At 36.5% G+C, this 20,899-nt stretch overlaps 2 protein-coding genes across 2 annotated transcripts; both read left to right on the plus strand.

The window, feature by feature from the left end:
- Window positions 1-571: 571 nt before the first annotated feature.
- On the plus strand, window positions 572-3,715 carry LOC110736697 (extradiol ring-cleavage dioxygenase-like). The gene is made up of 3 exons (XM_021916994.1): window positions 572-975; window positions 2,616-2,992; window positions 3,321-3,715. The coding sequence occupies exons 1-3, from the start codon at window positions 733-735 to the stop codon at window positions 3,511-3,513; spliced, it is 813 nt and encodes a 270-aa protein (XP_021772686.1). The 5' UTR covers window positions 572-732; the 3' UTR covers window positions 3,514-3,715.
- A 10,014-nt stretch (window positions 3,716-13,729) lies between these two features.
- Window positions 13,730-16,699, plus strand: LOC110735870 (4,5-DOPA dioxygenase extradiol 1-like). The gene is made up of 3 exons (XM_021916049.1): window positions 13,730-13,763; window positions 15,300-15,741; window positions 16,224-16,699. The coding sequence occupies exons 1-3, from the start codon at window positions 13,730-13,732 to the stop codon at window positions 16,426-16,428; spliced, it is 681 nt and encodes a 226-aa protein (XP_021771741.1). The 3' UTR covers window positions 16,429-16,699.
- The last annotated feature ends 4,200 nt before the right edge of the window (window positions 16,700-20,899 follow it).

Raw genomic sequence — 20,899 nt, forward strand, 5'->3', positions numbered from 1 at the left:
TAAACAGCAAACAACCAACAACTAAATTTACCAAACACTTTTATAAACAACCGGCTTAAACAACCAATTTCAAAAGCCATAATGAAAAAGCTACTTTGAGTAGCTTTTAAGCCAAAATGAAAAAGCTGCTTTGAGTAGCTTTTTGTTTGTTGGCTTTTGACTTGTTGACCCACAAATTATCTAATAAACAGCCAACAACCAACAACTAAATTTACCAAATACTTTTATAAACAGCCGGTTTAAACAACCAATTTCAAAAGCCATTATAAACAGCCAAACATTCCAATTAGTCAAACAAGCCAAGTGAACCAACCAACCGCCAACAGTCATTTGCCAAACAAGGCCATTATAAATAGCCAAACATTTCAGCTGATCAAACAAGCCAAGTGAATCAGCCACCTACCAACCGCTATTTGCCAAACAAAGCCATAAAATATTTCAAAGTTGCAAAAATTATGAAATATTAAAAATATTAAAAAAATCAACGTCGAAATGAATGAAGTGTGAAAACTCAACGCAATATCGAAAAGGTCAGCTTATATGTCATCATCTCCTTTAGCTATAAAACTATGACTCGACAACGCAAGTTTGGCAACCCAAATTACTCTTCTAATTCATATCTTTATTTCTCCTTATTTTCAACCAAACCCAAATTTCATCATCTTCTCTATTTCACATTTCTTCTCTTCACAATCTTTTTATTAGCCAATTATTCAATAAAAAACGACAAAAATGGGCGCCGATAAAATAAACCAGACGTTTTATTTATCGCATGGTTCACCAACGCTTTCTATCGACGATTCGTTACCTGCTCGACACTTTTTACAGAATTGGAAAGAAAAAATATTTGATCAAAAACCAAAATCTATTCTCATTATTTCAGGTCACTGGGAAACAAATGAACCAACTGTTAATTCTGTTGATGTTTCTGATACAATCTACGATTTTTACGGCTTTCCTGCTCCCATGTATAAGGTAATTAATTTTATTTCTTTCATTATATTTCTCTTTTTTGTCTATTGTTTAGAAATTTGGAATATCTTTTTATGTGAATATTTGTGGAATTGCCGTCTTTGTTGAAAGGAATATGTTACACGTAACCTTTTTGGAATTTGAAAATACTTACTCCGTATTATAAAATTTAAGTATTGGACCAATGGTAGTATAGAATAAGACGTGGTGTTGTACATTTTTTTTTGGTGAACAATTTTGAACATGATATTTCATTTGATTTGATGTATTAGAGTACTCGTACTATTTTAGTAAACATATTTAGTTCGTAGTTGGTAGAACGTTGGAAATAGTTTTTTCTAGAAAGTTTTACTTTTACATGTAATAGTTAACATTGTTTATTAGTCTAATTTTGTTTGGTTGATCAACTGTTTATGAAAATTTCCAAAAGTAAAATTCTCAAATAATTTGTTGAAAATCTAATTTCATAGGAAGTTCAAATTTGTTCGCCAATAAAATAAAGTCCAAAATAAAGATACAAACTTTGGAATAAAAATTCAAGTTGGGTCGAGATCCTCGATAATGAGGATAAGATCTTTTCTTGTTCATCAACTCGAACTTCATTCTATAAATGACCTTAAATAATTGCTACTTTGATTATACGAAGTATATATTTTCTGAAATGATATGCTGTATGATTTTGAGGATTTATAACAAAATCAAGCATCGGTCTACATTTTTTTTTTTTTTTGAAGGAAATCGATCTGCATTATTAATGCTTAATAATTCTTAATCTTTCTTTTTAATCTTCTTATATACAACCTTAACAGTCACAGTTATCATTTTCCTCAAAATAATAATATGGGTGGGGAATGTTCTCCTTTTCTTGTTCCAATAAATTTAGAGTAAAATAATTTTCGCAGAAATTTGGTGGGAATGTGATAACAAATTAATAATGGTGGTGGTAGTCCAGGCCAAAAGAAATGAATAATTGAAGTTGGTCGGTCATTGCATTATACTACCTCCGTTTTTATTTAGTTAACACCTTTTTTTTATCACGTTTGTCAACGCATTATTTTAACGATTAATATCTCTAATTCTCGACACATAAAAGTTGATATCAATAAAATATACATTGAGACAATTCAAACAAGATCTCACTTGACTATGTTTTATCGTAGGTATAAATCACAAAAATCTATCAAAGTATAGTTTGTGAATAATATAAAAGTCAAATGGAATCAACTAAAAAACAGAGGAAGTATCTTTTGGAGATTTGGTGAGATTTTTTTTTTTTGTTAATTTCTTAGTTTCAATTGTTATAGTTTGTACGTAACTTTGTTTAGAGTGCACTCCTACAAACATTTGGTGAGATTTGAGACTTATGAGTTATGAGTCATGACTCTAAGGTATTATTCGTGTAAAGTGTGACATTCAACCAATTGCTATCCTACTAATAATTCTATAAACAATTGGATTTTAAATAGTACACACATTAATTTGGAGGATTTGATTTTGTATGAGAAGCCAAACTACCAAGAATTTTATAAATGATGTGTGATTTTGTCATCATGCACTTTAAAAAGGCGCATATGTCATTATGCAAATAAAGGAAGGCGCAATATGCTAGTGTTAATAACATCAACATTTTTACCGGTTCACAGCTCAAGTATCCTGCTCCCGGGGCTCCAGATTTAGCAAAGCGAGTGCAAGAGATTTTGACAACCTCTGGAATCAAGCGCGTGCACATAGACAAGAAACGAGGGCTTGACCACGGTGCATGGGTGCCTCTAATGCTTATGTACCCTGAGGCTAACATTCCTGTTTGTCAGCTCTCTATCCAAATGAACAAGGACGCTACGTACCACTATAACATGGGCCGAGCATTGGCTCCGCTTAAGGAGGAAGGTGTTCTCATCATTGGTTCTGGAAGCGCCACACATAACTTGAGGGACCTCAGATGGGGTGCTAAAGATGAAGAAGTCGTTCCATGGGCCGGCGAGTTTGATAAATGGCTTGAGGATGCTTTGATCAGTGGAAGGTATGTATTGTTCTAGGCTTCTTATCTGCTTTATTCATCTCGAATTAATAGTTCATGTTGATTGATTGAGTAAATTTAGGAATGTTAGCTCGAGTTTGAAAGGACTTACTAGTAAACTTGAACTATAGCTTTTAGCTTACGGGGTTATTGGGATAATGTGACAAATTGATATTATATTTGGTAAATGTTTTGTACATTGAATTTATGGTTCTGCTTTTCAAATGTTGGTGGTGTTATTAACTTGGAAGTGTTATTAGTCCACTGTAATACTATTGTAATTAGACCAATGTTGATGTGATGATTTTCTCTCCTTCAAAAAACTTTGTAGGCATGAAGATGTGAATAACTTCTTACAAAAAGCGCCTCATGCAAGAAAGGCACATCCATCACCTGATCATTTCTACCCGTTGCATGTAGCCTTGGGCGCTGCCGGGGAAACTACGAAGGCGGAGCTCATACACCGCAGTTGGAGCCTCGGTACCTTATCCTATGCCTCCTACAAGTTTACCACCCCAAACTAAGTTTAATCCTCAACTGTCACATTTTATTTTGACATGTACTATTAGTTTGCTCCTTGCTTCATGTTTTTTTAATTTAATTTACGTGTCCAGTGTAATCTTTCTTCCAATGACCAGTACAGTTGTACAATAATTTGTAAGTAACACTTATGTGAGCTAAATGCTACGTAGTATAAAATTAATTACTTCCTCCGTGGTTTAATAAGTGTTACACTTATCAAATGCGGCCGTGTGTAAATAAGTGTTACATTTCCTGCCTAGAATGTGAATCCTTAGTTTGTATTGCTATGTAAACAAGGTTTATATACAACCTAAGCCAAGGGCCTAAACTTAGCCCATTGTCTCGGAAATATCCGTCGTCTTCACATAAGACGGACGAATAATACCATCTTGAATGGCATCACGAACATAATGACAATCGACCTCAATATGTTTAGTGCGCTCATGGAAGACCGGATTTGAGCGATGTACAACGCCGACTGACTGTCACAGAATAAGCTCATTCACTACAAGAAAACAGCTTGATTCCGACGGAAAAAATCCGTCGGAAACATCGGGAATTCCGTCAAAATATGGTCTTCCGACGGAATTATGTTGAAATTAGTCTGTCGCAAAACTCTTTGTAGGAAATTCGACCTTTTCCGACGGAATTTCCGTCGGTAGGCTAGTTTCCGACAGATTTATTTCTGTCGGCGCTTTTTTGACTTTAATTGAAATTCCGTCGTAATTTTCTGACAGAAATTTCCGTCGGAGTTGGAGAGGTTTTCCGTCGGAAAAGTCAATAAAAAAAATAAAATAAAAAACAGCCCCACCCCTAACCCTTACCCCACCCAGATCCACCACTGCCCACACCCCTGCTCACCACCCTAACCCAGCCCCACCACCAACCCACACCACCAGCCCACCCCCTGCCCCCCTACCACGCATACCCCCCTACCCACCGTAAACCACCCACCTCCACCGTAAACCACCCACCTCCACCCCGAAAACCACCTACCACCACCAGCCATCACCAATAATTCGAAAACCCACAAAAATCACACAAAAAACAACCAAGCAAAAATAAATCAACAAAAATAAACTCAATTTAAACAACGAAATCAAACATTAACCACACAAAATCGAATGTAACCCACAATAATAATAAAAAAAACAAACCAAATTAATAGAAAGAAAACGAAGACATACCTTCACTTCCACCTCCAAAACCTCAAATTTGGGTTTATATGGTTAAATTTAACCATAAAAATTCGAGATCTGGAATTTTTATGGTCGAATTTGACCATAAACACCATAATTAATCATTTTTTGACGACCACCAGCCCACACTCCACCGTTTGTTGTCGAAAATTCGAGGAAAAAGGAAAAAAATCAAGAAGAAAAACAGAACGAAAGTGGAGGAAAAGAGGAAAGAGAACGAAAAAGAAAAGAGAATAGAGAAAGGGAAGGAAAAGAGGAAAGAAAACGAAGGAGAAAGTAGGAAAACGAAGGAACAGAGAAAGAAAGAAGGAGAAAGAGGAACAGAGAAAGAGAAGAAAAGAGGAGAGGAGAGAGAAAGAGAAGGAGAAAGGGGAAAAAGAGTGGTAGAAGTGAGAGGGGGGGTTTGGGTTTTAAAGGGTTTTGTTATTTATTTTTATTTTTTTAATTAAGATTCCGACGGAATTTTAATCCGTCGGATATAATAATTTCCGACGGAAAAATCCGTCGGAATGTGTATATATTCCGACGGATTTCCGACGGAGCTGTTGAGTTCGTCGGAAATATCCGACGGAAAATAATTCCGTCGGAATTTCGTGTCCGTCGGAACCCTTCTGTCGAAAATAGGCTATTTTCTTGTAGTGATTGCACGTGGATGTGCCACGCCCAAACTACTAATAAGTAGAGACTTCAACCACTTTAGCTCTGAAGTAACCGCTGCCATAGAATGGTACTCTGCCATTGTAGAAGAGCAAGAAACAGTGTGCTTTTTCTTGGTTTTCCAAGAAATCGAAGAGCCACCAAGAAACACCAACCAACCAGTAATCGACCGTCTCGTCAAAGGGCAAATAGCCCAATCTGAGTCACACCAACCTGTCAAATGCAAATCACAATCCGAGCATAAAAAGAATTCCCTAGCCTGGACAACCCTTCAAGTAGCGTACTGTACGAAGAGCTACATCCAGTGTTCTTATCGAGGTTGTTGCATAAATTGAGTCAAGATATGAAAAGTGTAAGCTATATTAGGACGGGTGAAAGACAAATTGATCAGACGATCCACAAGTCGTCTATACACCTCGAGATCATCAAGAAAGGCACCCTGAGATTGAGCTAAATTGTGATTTTGCTCAATTGGAAATCCGGCCAGTTTGACACCTAACAAACCTGCTTCTGTAATAATATCAAGAGTATATTTATTGCGTTGACATAAGAAAATCCCCTCGGGACTCCTAGCAACCTCAATCAACACACCCTAATCTTTCATGTGAAAACAATAACTCAAATAGTTTTTAAAAGCAGAAATTGCAGAAGCAGAATTGCCAGAGATCAATAAGTCATCAACATATACCAAAACAATGAGATGGATATTCCCTTGATTCATAGTAAATAGAGAATAATCAAAATACGACTGCTTAAAACCGTACCTTTTGAGAGAGCCGGACAGTTTGGCAAACCAACAGCAAGGTGCTTGATGTAGACCATATAACGACTTCTGTAGACGGCACACCATACCTGGTTTGCTACCATGAAATCTGGGAGGTGGCTTCATATATACTTCAATTCCTCATCAAGATCTCTATGAAAAAAGGCATTGTGAACATCCATTTGATGCAATTCCTAAATTTTCGCAGCAGCGACAACTAAGAAAGCACGAACTGTAACCATGTTGGCCACGAGAGCAAACGTCTTTTTGTAGTCAATACCTTCAACTTGATGGTTACCAAATATAACAAGACGAGCTTTCAATCGTTCAATAGTGCCATCAGAATTATACTTGATTTTATATACCCATTTGCATCTGAGAGCCTTCTTTCCCGGAGGTAACTCTTCCATTACCCAAGTCTCATTATCCTCCAAAGCCGAGATTTCTTTTTACATAGCCTCTCTCCACCCTAAATCAGTCATGGCTTCTTTGAAATTACGGGGCTCATGACAACTGTAAGAAATATACGGTGTCGCAAGGAAAATTTGTCACAATACACAAAATGTGCTATAGGGTAGGGAGTACCTGAGGAGGATGGAGTAGGTGAACTAGGAGGAATCGTTGCTTGTACAGTATATGCTACATAATCTCGATGCCAGCCCGGTGGACGACGTTCACGTTGCCCGCGCTTAAGATCAAGAGAAGGCATTGTATCCTCGTTGCTAGCAGCCTAAAGCCCACACTCAAGGGAGCTGCCAGCAGCATTGCAGCCCAGAGAACACCTGCCATTATCAGCGATAAAGAGGCTGCTAGGGACAACATCAGTACCAGCAGTAGTAGCCTCCGTAGGCTGGCTGCAGCCACTGTCATTTGCCGCAAGGGGGTTGCGGGGTACACTACCAGCAGCTGCCCCTTGCGTATCCAACATAACAGTGGCAGCATGTTCGGTTACCGGGACATGAGCCGCTTTGCTGACCTCCAAAACCGCCTCCAAATCATCCAAAAAATCTATGTCAACTCTTACATTATCCTCATATGTTTGGTTCCTTTCTACATTATTTTCAGAACCAACATTCAAGTCCTTTACACAAGCAAAGGGAAATTCATTCTCATAAAATTTCACATCACACGACACAAAAATCTCACTCGTCTCAAGGTCGTATAATTTCCACCCCTTTTTACCATGAGGATAGGCTAAAAAAACACACTTTCGACTTCTAGGTGCAAATTTATCTCCCTTGGCTTTTTTATTATGTGCAAATTAAAGCAAAGAGAGCTAAAAACACATAACTCATCAAAACTAGGTTCTCAACCAAACAAAATCTCATATGGTGTCTTGTTTTGCAACAAACGAGAAGGAGTCTGATTCATCTAAACCGCCCTAAGAACACATTCACCCCAAAAACCAATAGGCAAATTCCCTTGAAACATCAAAGCAAGCCCCACATTTAAGATATGTTGATGTTTTCGCTCGACACGACCATTTTGTTGGGGAGTCCCAACACAAGAAGTTTGAAATATATGCCATGTTCACTAAAATATGGAAGCATGCATTTGAATTCAGTTCCATTGTCACTCTTCACCAATTTGACAGACATACCAAATCGACAATCAACCATAGAAAAAAAAGAACAAAATGTGGAATAAACTTCTGTTTTAGAATTCAACAAATAAACCCAAACCCCTCTTGAATAATCATCAATCAAAGTTAAAAAATACTACTAGAAAATAGGCCATTTTCGATGGAAAAATTCTATCGGAAACACCCTGTTTTCTGTCAAAAATCGTGTTTTCGACGGAATTCCGTCGGAAAGCATTGTTGTAAAAGTTTTTGTAGGAAAATCGACCTTTTCCGACGAAATTCATGCGCCGGAAGAGATTTTTCGGCCCGAAAAAGTCCGCCGAATATTGTTGGAAATTGCTGACGAACTCATTCCACCGGAAATTTCCAAAATCCTGTAAAAAAATTAAAAAAATGCCCGCACCACCCCACACCACCACCAATTTCCACTGCCAAACCACCACCTCCACCCACAACACCGCCACTAGCCCATACCGCAACAAATAAAAAAATTAAAAACACTCCTCAAATATTCCCCATAACCACCACCCTAGTCGACCCACCACAACCCACCTAAACTTAAAATCGACCCAGATCCACCCACCAAAACCCACCTACACCTAAAATCGATCCAGACCCACCCACAAAAACCCACCTAAACCTAAAGCTGACCCTAACCAGACCCACCACAACCTAAAACCGACCCAAACCCACCCACCAAAACCCACCTAAAACCGACCAAACCCACCCACCAAAACCCACCTAAAACCTAAAACCGACCAGACCCACCCACCAAAACCCACTTAAAACCTAAAATCGACCAGTCCCACCCACCACAACCCACCTAAAACCTAAAACCGACCAGTCCCACCCACCACAACCCACCTAAAACCTAAAAACGACCAGACCCACCCACCATAACCCTCCTAAACCTAAAACCGACCCAGACCCACCCACCACAACCCTCCTAAAACCAGGACGGACCACCATCACCATAACCTAACTTTTTTTTTTTTTTTTTTATAAAAAAAAATTAAATACAAAGCTAAAAAAAAATTAGAAACACGAAAACATACCTCAAAATTTGAATTGGTTCGAATTGAATTTCACCTCAAACTTGGTTAATAAGGTCAAATTTGACTAAGAAAATTCTAGATCTAGAGTTTTCTTGGTCGAAATTGACCTTAAAACCTTAGAAAAAATGGCGTAGAGGGTAGAGCGAAGCGGCAGTGGGCGTGGCGGTGGAGGGAGCGGCATCCGGCGGGGACGGAGGATGAGAGAGTAGAGAAAAGGAGGAGAAGAAACAGATCGAGAAGATAGGAGAAATGAGGAGAAGAAGAAGAGAGAAGAAAAAGATCGAGAACAGAGAAAAAGAAGAGAAATGACGAGGAGAAGAGCTGGAGGAAGGAAAAGGAGAAGAGAGGAGAGGAGAAAGTGATATGAAGGGGAATAGGGGGCGGCTGCTCTGAGGGGTTTTCTTTTCTTTTCTTTTTTTTAATTGAAATTCCGTCGAAAGTCATTAAAATTCTGTCGAAAATTTCCGACAGAATTTAACGTCAGAAATTCCTACGGATTTTAACTCCGTTAAAAATCATTTATTTTTTAGACGGAAAATTGGTCGGAAATTAAGTATTTTCCGACGGAATTTAAATCCATCGGATATTTGTTTTTTCCGAAAGATTTTCGTGTCCGTCGGAACACATCCATCGAAAATTGACCTTTTTCTTGAAGTGAAATTATGTCCACCACAAGTAGTTTGAGTTTTATACGACCCCCATAAATCACAATGAATTAATTCAAAATACGACTAGCTTTACTATCACTATTAGGAAAGCTATGCCTAGATTGTTTAACACACCACAAGCTTTATTAAAAAATTTCTTAATAGAACTACTATGAATAGCACGAAGCAACTTAACCACTCTATTCAACAGATGCCCAAGTCTTTTATGCCACAACTCAAATTCTGACACCGCAGGAACTTGCACCACACATACTGTAGGAGTTCGCCGAAAGTAGTAGAGTCCATCCTTCCGTTCACCGGCTCCAATCAGGCTCCCCGATCGTTGGTCCTGTATAGCACATAAAGAATCAGTACGTGAATCGTACAAAACATTGTGAATAATCAATCATTTTAGACATCGATATTAAGTTGTTGTAATTTAGGAACAAATTAAACATGCTCCAAGATTATGTCATCAGCCAAAAAAACACGACCCTTTTTCAAAGCTACTACTTGATCTCCATTTGGAAGATCCACGGGATATGGCAAAATCGAACGAACAACCACCAAGAAAGATTCATTACCGGTAATATGATGAGAAGCCCCCATATCAAGAATCCAAGAAGACAAAATCTCACCTTGCATACGCTCTTTTTGATGGAGGGTATCCATATTCAGCCAAACCCGAATATCCTCGGGTTTGAGATCACCTAATATATTCTCTCCACTCCCAAAAGCTGTCACTATCGAAGGAGCCAACCCACTCACTGCATTGGCACGGATTGCAGACTTCCCCGAGCCCGTATCATAGGACGAGACAGTAGACTTGGAGGATGAGCGTGCTGAATTCGCACCTCCAGCAGTTATATCCTTCTTTCGTTCAATTCGAACCACCAGTCGGATACCATGAAAACAAAGCATCCCTCATTGTCATGCCCTGTTTTCTTGCAATATGAATAAAATAATTTTGCTTTATCCCGACGATCCGGGATCCCCTTCGAGCGGACAGCAGAGACGGCAAATGCTTGAGCATCCTTCACCGCCTCTTTCTCAACCTTTCCTCGAGCAATGCCGCGCGACTCTTCCTCTTGGAGAAGAGCTTGATAGGCTTGATTTAAATCAGTGTGTGGCTGTTGTGACAAAAGGTTCGTTCGCACAATAGCATACAAATCATCATCAACACCAATTAAGAACTGGTGTAGCACTTCCTCCTCCTTGTCCGCGGAAAATTTACCCGCAACATTGCACGTGCACTGCCCGCATTCACACCCATGAAGGGGCTTGAGTCTCGTGAGGTCATCAAACAAGCCCATGAGTGTGGTGTAATAGTCTTCTATTGACATGCACCTGGTCTGCCGACAATCAGTAATCTTCGACCGTAATTGCTGCAATCGTGGTCCATTAGAGATGGAGAATCTGTAATACTCCGTATTTTTATAGTACTTTATATATACAAATTATACATTTTATTTATAAATTAAAATAATGATTCATTTCATTTTATATTAAATAATTATAAAATTATAAAATAGATGAGTATAAAATAATATGAGTTATTAATTAAGGTAATAAAGAATTTCAAATTGGATCAATATCACTCAAAGCATTGGACTAATTTATTGGGAATAAAAGAGTTTTAAGGGCCCAACAAGTTAACCCCAAAGAAGAATTCAAAGAGGAAGAGGATTAGTAATGACAATTGTGTAAATAAATAATTTTGTTTTTAAAAGAGGATATAAATACCCAAAAAACTCAGGTATTTCACATTCAAAAATCAATTATCATATTTCATAAAAACCCAAGCTTTTTCTCTTGTTTCTCTCTCTCTCTCTCTCTTTTTTTCCCCTCATCCTTTCCCCGCCTCTCTCCTCCTCCTCATAACCGGCGACCACCAGCGCCACCACCGACCACTGGCGGCCAGCAGAAGCAACGACGCACCACCGGCGGCCGTGCACTCCTCTTCTTTCTCTTCTCCTTGCAGTTCGGTATTTAAAAAAAAACTCTTTCTCGTATTTTAATTCCTAAGCTTGTTTTAATTATTCAAAGCATGATTTAATTATATTTTGATGTGGATTTTGGGTAGTTGATGTTGTTAATTTATTCTTATAATTTTCAGATTTTAATTTGATTAAAAACCCCAATTTACAAACCCTAGAATTTGGGAATTTAATGTTTATGATTAGGGTTACGTTTGATTCTAGGTTATTGTGGTTGTTAAATTAATGATTAGAACATGTTTTTAATTAATGAGTTTTAAGCCCTCAATTAATGTTGGAATTTAATTATACACACTACTTTTTTATTATTATGTTAGGGTTTGATTACCCATAAAAGGGAAAAAGTTTTTAATGAACTTAAATACTTCCCCCGTTCTTTTTTTATTGCATCATAGGGGTTTTGGAGGCAAAATTTGGTAGTGGGAATAGGTAAGAGAGAGAAACGTAAAAATACAAAATTGTTCATGTAATATGAAGATAAAATAAAAGGTAAGTGTGAAAAAGTAAGGGTATGTTGGGTATCTGTAGTGTGAACATGATATTTTTTTGTCCTAAAATGGAAGTGATGTTGTGAAACTTCCCTAAAAGGCAAGTAATGGATATTAAAAGAACGGAGGAAGTATGATTTTCTGGTTATTAGTGATGTTTTATACTAAATAGGTATGCTGTAATTTTATTTAAGCTATGAAAACTAAGTCTTCTTGAAAGAATTTTAAGTTCCCACTTAAAGAAAAGGTTTTAAGGCTTTAAAAACATTAAATTGGGTTAATTAGCGATGTTTATAGTATATAATAGCTACTGGAAATTTGTGAGAATAGTGGATTGATTTTGGTTATGTATTTTTATTTGTACGTCTGTCTTCCACCAATGATAATGCTCCATCCGCCTAACACTCGGACGACATCGTACGAGTAAAAGATCAGAGGAGGCGGCCCATATGGTACGAGTCAACCCCTCTGAGGGGCAATTGTTTAGGGTAAAAATACCCCAACATGTGGTCCAATCCCATAGTGACACATGACCCAATATAATTAACGGGCGACACGTGTCCCTGTAGAAAGATGACACGTGTCAAGCATAAAGAGCACCTAAAATGAGAGAAAAGGGCCTCCTGATGAGAAAGCCGCAAAACGACGCCCCATATGGATACATGCCTTCACCTGATTGTGCCGCCAATCAGAGCACGCCATCCTAGGTTATCAAACCTTAGAGGGCACACTTTCCCACCCCTTTAAATACCCCAATCATTTATGATGGGAGGGGTGGATTATGACATATCATTTTAAGAGCACTAAAAGCTCCAACTTCTCTCTACATTTATTCTGTTTACGGTCACTAACTTGATCGTCGGAGGCGAATATTCCGTCAAATGGAATATTTGTTATTTTGCAGGTGTCCATGTCCATCCGGCCGTGTTCAAGACCAGTATCCCGAGGGATTCCAAAAAACCCCGAAACACAAAGCAAGTTATATTATCAGATATTTAGATTTAATCAATTCAGATCAGCCAAAGCCGACACACCAAGATATATACCCTTTTATGGATAGTAAGTTTTCTTATTTTTTATTTTTAGCTAAATTAGGGCACAGTCTTGCGAGAAGATGTTCTTTATCTATAAATCTCATATATCTTACTTCTTAAAAAAATATTAAAAAAAAAAAGGTTTAAATTAAAATTAAAATTAAAATAAAAAATTCAGATCAGCCAAAGTGGGGAAACTTATCTAAACAAACATATATATTCATATTACTCCTACTATCCCACCTTGCAAGTTGCCACTATGTGAGATAGAGTAGTACAGTGTTCCCTACTGTTTTTTTGTTCGTATTTTTTGAATTAAATAATTTTATGAACGAAGATATCGAATTATTTTGTTTCAAAGTCTTAGGATTCATGCATGGTTGCAAAATTATTGTTAGCAATAATGGAATTGAAGCAGTTAGCAATTATGTGTATCTTTTTATATACAATATCTTTTTGATTGGGGGAGTAGTTAAATTGTCTACTTAATTATTGTTAGCAATTATATTTGGTAATGTCCATTCTATTGGGAAATAAATTCTATTTTCATTATCTAACACATTCCGAAAATGAAATAAAAAGGAATAAAATTATTATAAAGATATATATAAGATTAGGAATAATATATTATTGCAATTGTATTATACAAATATTTCAAAAATAAAAGATTTTTGCTAAAAGAGGGAGGAGAAGTTTTGGAAGGAAAAAACTTTCTGGTGTCTGTTTTAGTATTATGTTATTGATTGATTTTTGAATTTAATTTGAACAAGTTTATATATCTAAGTGTAATGGTTATATGGAGGCAAAATCTTTGTTAGCTATGGAAGCAGGTTAGCAACTTTAATTATCCTTTAATTTTAAAGTATATTATAATTTTTTTTTTTTATTTATTTATTTTAGATTGGGGGAGTAGTTAAGTTGTATACTCGTAATCAATTAATTTGGCAAAGTCCATAACTCCATATCACATGAAACGCATTGAAACCCATAAAATTAGTAAAATAATATTATTTCATTTCTCTTTACTAGCGACACTCCTTTTCATATAATTGCCAATGCATTATTTAAATATTGATATATTTAATTATTAATATTTAATAATTTGTCATCATTATCAAACTTTAAATTAAGGCAAATTTAACAAGATTTCATACGACTAAAATATATTCAAATTACATACTAAGTAGTGTTTAAATCATCAAAGATTCAAAAGTAGTCAAAACATAGGACGTAAAACATGCAAAAGTCATCAAAATATTGCAAGTAAAAAGAAACTATAATAATAATAATAATAATAACAATAATAATAATTTTGTTCAAACTAATAATAATAATAATAATAATAATAATAATAATAACAATATGTCAATAATATGTCTCTTTTCCAAAAAAAAAAAAAAAAAAAAAAAAATTTCTTATTCTCATTGCAATGTAAGTATTTTCATGTATAATTCTTGCTTCATTGTCGAATTTCATGCAATTTTGTGAAAAATTCGAAAACCCCCTTTGAAAAATCGATTTGGGGCTTTCTCGATCTCGTGTGATGCTTGTTTGATGAAATTGTTTGTCCCATGTTATTGCATTCTTGATTGTGAGCATTTTGATAGTAATTTTGTAGAAAATGGTGAAGAAATGAGCATGTTGTGTTCTTGCTTTCGAGCTTGAACGTGGGTTTTAAATGGTGGTGGAAAGATGACGAATAGGGAATGAGGAAGGGGCGGGGTCGCCGGCACGCCTACCGGTGCGGGTCACCGGCGGCAGGGGCTTCGGTCTTCGGCGGCAAGGAGGGGCTTAGGGTGGGGTGGGCGGTCTGCCGGTAAGGGTGGTGGAAGGGGTGGTGGCTGGGGATTTGGTGGTTTTTTTTATAATTATTTTTAAATATTTTTGGTTTTTTTTGGCATTTTTTTTTATTTTTGTTTAAATATTTATTTTTTAAAACACGGACCAATCAGAAGGTGACTGACACGTGGAGTGATGCAGTCAACTAACGGAAATGACATTTGGTGATATTGTACTAAATCTCAGTGGCATTTGGTGAATTTTGAAAACGTGATGGAATTTGGTGAATTTTTTAAGTATTCAGTGGCATTTGGTGAAACGACTGTTGTAACTATTGTCTCTATCAAAAGGAAAATTTTAAATGTAATCACTACTACAGAGTAAATTCAATAGTAGATATATAGGAACTTGCTTGCAATTTTTAAAGTTTCAAGCTAGCTGCACTAAGATATATGTAGTTCATCACCTTGTTTCAGTAACTTATTATTTAGACCCTCATCTCTTCACCTTGTTCAAATTATATTTTACAAAGGTGATTTAAGTTTAATTTGGTAAAGATCATTTCAGTTTAGTAAAAGTAAGTTAAGTTCAACACACACTTTTATGGAACAGAAGGATAATATATAATATTAGCGTCTTTACTGGTTCACAGTTCAAGTATCCAACTCCTGGTGCTCCAGCTCTGGCGGAGCGAGTGCAAGAGCTTCTAAAAACCTCCGGAATCAAGAATGTGAGCATAGATAAGAAACGAGGGCTTGATCACGGTGCATGGGTGCCTCTAAAGCTCATGTACCCTGAAGCTAACATTCCTATATGTCAGCTCTCTATCCAAATGACCAAGGATGCGGCGTACCACTACAACATGGGACGAGCATTGGCTCCTCTTAAGGAGGAAGGTGTTCTCATCATTGGTTCTGGAAGCGCCACGCATAACTTGAGGGATTTCGAATGGGATGCTAAAGATCAAGAAGTTGCTCCATGGGCCGGCGAGTTTGATAAATGGCTTGAGGAAGCTTTGATCAGTGGAAGGTATGTAACTATTGTTTTAGGCTTCATAACCCTAATGCTTTAATTGTACGTATTTATCAAAGTTTTATCTTATGAAGTTGGGCTAGTACGTGTGACTATTATTTTTAGACGGATTAAAGGATCATTTTTTGCTCATTCATCTTGATTGATTGGAAAATGTGTTGCATTTTAAATTCATGTCTTTGCTTTTCAAATGTTTTCTCTTTTTTTTATAAAAAAAATTTATTTTTTTATAAATATATATATCTTGGAAGGTTTTTTTTTTATTATTTTTTTTTTATTTTTTTTTAAACTAAGTGGAAAAAGGAGACTAGCTCGATTACAGGTAAACCAATAGAGAGTTTAACTCTCTTAACTGTCCTAATACAAGAAGAAGAACGGGGGGTAGGGGTACAACTTGGAAGTCAATTCATGTTGACTCAATAATTAGTTAATTACCAATGTTCATGTGATAATTTTCACTTCTTCAAAAAACCTTGCAGACATGAAGATGTGAATAACTACTTACAAAAAGCGCCTAATGCAAGAAAGGCACATCCAATACCTGATCATTTCTACCCATTGCATGTAGCCTTGGGTGCTGCCGGAGAAACTACGAAAGCGGAGCTCATACACCGCAGCTGGAGCCTCGGTACCCTTTCGTTTGCCTCCTACAAGTTTACCACCACCCCGGCCGCCCTCAACTAAGTCTGATTCTCCTCAATGTGTATTACACTATTAATTACTCAATATATTGTCACATTTCATTTTGAAATGTACTATAGTATGGTTCTTGTTTCATTTATGTTACATCGGTACAAATTTGTCTTTCTATTGTACAATAATTTGCAAGGTTGGATAATTGTTATCATCGGATCGGAGCTTTAGTGTGAACAAAACTTAATTATGTGAGTTACATGCTGTAAAAATATAAAATTATCAAATACAATTTGAGCAACTGTGCATTGTAATTGTGTATTGTAATTGTGTGCACAATTACGAAAAAAGTCTTTTTTTTCCTTAATCTGTCTTAAAATTTAATAAATTCTTAAAAACTAACATCTTATATATTACTCGTATCATAAGACCGGCCCAAGGGAGAGAGAGTCATCTACAAAAGTTATCATTTTTTCTTTTAGAAAAACGCCAAGCTAGTGCATTGATTAATTAATGGACAAAAAGTCCGAGAGTACATAGGGAGAAATCTCCGTAGGACAATGATTGACTCAAACTTATTCAACTCCAAACGACACTAACTTAGCAAGAAAAGTAATCTTATTATGGTGGTATGATAATCTTACACACATGTTTCTCCTTTTGGTAATGTTTTAATTTGAGTAACTTTTCTTAAAGTTGAGACTTCCTCCGTTTTTTGTAGATGCATTATTTATAAAAACACAGACTCCTAGACAGTTTTTGGAGATGAGAGAGATAGAGAGAAAGAAAATTGAGGATCCACGTGATGTGGCTATGTGAGAGAGATAAAGAGATTTTATTAACTAAAAATGAAAGTGATGCATCTAATTTGAAACTTCGAAAGTGATGCATCTAAAATGATATGATGTGTATTATGTCTCAATATTATTTGATTAATAAGTTGGTTTGTACTGTAATTCAACTTGGGCGATTTTGTTGTTGATATTGTAATTATTATGATCTTTTGGTTAGGTCAAATCAAATTATTGTAATTTCAAGTAGATTTTAGATGAAACTTTGATATCAAATAATTAATTAAGTACCTTCCGATTTTAACAAGTCTATTTTTATAGTCTATGTAACTAACAACCCTAAGTCTATCGTTAAAATTGGAAGGTAGAGGCGTAGAGCTCATTCATAACTGCTTCAACCATGGCACCAGGCCAATTCATATGGCTCCTACAAATTCACTACCACTAGTGGAAAAATTATCTTTTTTTTTTTTTTTTTTTAACTCGTTAATACTTACCATGGGACTCTTAACAATGAATAAATACGATGAAACATCGACCATTTGTTTATAATCGTGCAGTGTTTGAAAGTTGAAACGCATTCATTCCCTATTTCTTGAATAGTCCAGAGAATAGTGAGTGATGTCCAACAAAATTAGGACGCTTTGTTTTCACTGTTGAGCAGTTGCCCGTCGTAGGGCATGAAAACAAGCTAGACCGCGAGACGGGCTTCGGCTTGGTTTGCCGAACCATCAGTGAGACATCCTGCTAAACCGCCTCCATCAAATAAGCTGGTCGAGTCCGGCCTCCTCAAGACCTAGCTTCAATTCTTTAACCAATTAAGCTTGACATTATTTACATAAAATCTGACTGACCGACTGAATGCACACCATCACCTTGGATTTGACTAGATAGATTATGGAGTAAGCCTAAACTAAACTAAGATGCATGGTAACGAAAAAATGATATCTTGATTGAATTTTTATGCTTTGATCCATGTTTAAACCAGATAACAGAATGTATTTTGTAATTATGTTTCATATAATTTCATTTGATATAAAAAATTAATAATAAAGTATATATAATTCACCACATAAGCCACTAATTAAGCCAGAAATGACATCCATTCATCCAGAAATGACATAGTTTTTGAATTAAAACCTATATTCAACAACTTTGATTATAAATTTATTTATTTGTTATTTATTAAAAAAAAAATAAACTTTATGAACAAACAAAAAGGTTATACGAAATATATTTAATTGGTTTCAACATGTAATCGGAGGATTGTGAGAGTAGAGGTGTCAAAATCGAACCAATCCGAAAAAAAATTATCCGTTTCGAAATGTAACCAATTCGATTTGATCCGAGAAATTCAGGACCCAAATCCGATCTGTAACCGACCTGAACTTAATCTGATCCGAAATTAACCCGATCTGAACTTAACCTGGCACCGATTTGACCCGACTTGAACTCAACCCGAACCAGATATGACCCGACTTGAACTCAAACCGAGCCGATTTGACCCGGCTTGAACACAACCCGATCCGAAAATGACCCGACAAATAACCGATTTAATCCGACTTATTTTTAACCCGAACTGATATTAACCCGATCCAATTAAACCGATTCGATTTTAACCCGGCCATAATTTTAAACCTAACCTATTATTGACCTTTTTTTTCAAGTTCTTATACTACTATATATTTACAAATTTACTAATTATTGATAAGTTAGAAAGTCTAAAACACTAACAAATATCTTATACAAATTGAATTAGTAATAAAACAAACTAATAGTACTCATAGCATCATGAGATTAAGTCATCAATTATTATTATTTGTGTATCAATCTATGTATATCACCATATGTGACTATCATCTATTAATCTATCAATTATTGTATATCACCATATGTGACTATCATCTATCAATCTATCACTAGTTCATTACTATTTGTCTCACTTATATACGAAGGTATGATAAGTCATCGATAATTATTCAATTTGAATTTGGCTCCAAGATAAATATTACACGAGAATTGATTGATTGAGAAAACTAATTCTTTGCATTTTGTAATAATTAACCACGCAATATGAGAAATGACACATGAATGACTCGATATCGACCCAATAATAAGGTAAAAATTCAATAATTACTCTAGTTTAAAAATGACCTTATTTGGATATTGAATTTGGTCAACTCGACCATAATCTAGCCAACCACGGAAAGGATTTGAATCGGAATTGACCAAATAGTGAATCAATCTTATCTTAATAAAACCGAACTTGACCGAACCGAAATCATCCGAACCGAAATCAACCCGACCCAAATTCATCCGACCGGAAATTAACCCGGTCAAACCCGTTTTGATCCCGATTCGAATTTATCCGAACCAAACATAAACCGATCCGATTTGGAGTTGTCCCGACCCATATCCGACCTGGACTCGATAGACCATGACTCGAATTTGACCCGACCCGAATTTGACCCGACCCGATCCGGTCCGAGTTAAAAGAATAATTTTGACCCGAACATATCCGATTCGAACAGACCTGACCCGAATAGACCCGACATAAACTCTATCCGATAATCTGAATTGACACCTCTAAGTGGGAGTAGTTAAATTGTCTACTTGTTAGCAATATGGCTATGTCATTCCACATGAAACGCATTGATACCCATAAAATTGATAAAATAATAACAATAATAATAATCGTATACGTTGTACTTGTATAAAAATAAAATGATCACTTTTTCAACCACTTTTCACCAAAATTCTCCAAGTCCTTAATCTTCAGTTTCTGTAATAATCTTTCATAAATTCCAATGTTGCTAATTTCCTTAAGTATAATACGGAGTAATAAAAAAGTTAAGTTTACTTCGTATTACTTTTCACAACCCTCAAAACGGTTACTCCTTAATTGTTTTTGTTAACTTCCACCTTAAAGCATAAAAAAATGAAGAAAAAAAAAACTCTCATAATCTTTATTAAAAATAAGATAACTTTCATCACTATTTTACTTCGCAAGTTTGGTCATTGGTGTATCCATTAATCCATATACAAGCAATATAATACTAAGCAAAATTTGTTAGAAAGGTCCTTTTAATAAGTAGGTCTTTTTGTTGTAAAGGTCCCTTTATAAAAAAAAAGGTGGCACAAAAGGTCCTTTTATTGCACTTAGGTTGTGGCGAGGGTCCTTTGACCAAATTCCGGCCATTGACTTTTTTTTCCGACCTCGACACTGCAGTTAATCATTGGGCTAAGGAAGCCCTCATCTATTCCACGGAATTTGTCCCGCTGCTCCTTAGGGATGGCCCGTTGCATGGCCTCCCTAATAGCTTTCCGGTCAGCGCCTGTGAGCGACTGGCCGGGTAGCTTCATGTGCATCTCCTCGGCAATGTCTGCACAAAACCAAGAAAAGTGTTAGAGTGAACAAGCAACTTCTTAAAAACACAAGTCCACAGTCGTACGAAAATTCGGCTTACCGTCCGAGAAAGATGGAGGAGATGGAAGGTTGAACGAAGGGGGGGCATTGGCTCATCCCCTTCCTCTTGTGTGCGCCCGCGTTGTCCTTCGGCCGACTGAGAAGCAGCTTTCTGCCACTCAGATTTATCTACTACCTCAACATGCGGAGGCGAGGCCGAGTTGCCGGTCGTTTTTGTCGGGGACGACTTACCCTCATCGTCTGCATGGACGGACTCATCGTGGACCGCCTCAGTTTGCGGATCCACGGGCTTGGAGACCCCACT

Source organism: Chenopodium quinoa, unplaced genomic scaffold, assembly GCF_001683475.1.
Source record: "Chenopodium quinoa cultivar QQ74 unplaced genomic scaffold, ASM168347v1, whole genome shotgun sequence".
Lineage (NCBI taxonomy): Eukaryota > Viridiplantae > Streptophyta > Magnoliopsida > Caryophyllales > Amaranthaceae > Chenopodium > Chenopodium quinoa.

Coding starts and splice junctions, on each gene's coding strand:
- LOC110736697 (XM_021916994.1), top strand. CDS start 733: ATGGGCGCCGATAAAATAAACCAGACGTTTTATTTATCGCATGGTTCA. Junction 976..2,615: donor TTCCTGCTCCCATGTATAAG/GTAATTAATTTT, acceptor ACCGGTTCACAG/CTCAAGTATCCTGCTCCCGG. Junction 2,993..3,320: donor GATGCTTTGATCAGTGGAAG/GTATGTATTGTT, acceptor AAAACTTTGTAG/GCATGAAGATGTGAATAACT.
- LOC110735870 (XM_021916049.1), top strand. CDS start 13,730: ATGGAGGCAAAATCTTTGTTAGCTATGGAAGCAG. Junction 13,764..15,299: donor TTTGTTAGCTATGGAAGCAG/GTTAGCAACTTT, acceptor AAGTAAGTTAAG/TTCAACACACACTTTTATGG. Junction 15,742..16,223: donor GAAGCTTTGATCAGTGGAAG/GTATGTAACTAT, acceptor AAAACCTTGCAG/ACATGAAGATGTGAATAACT.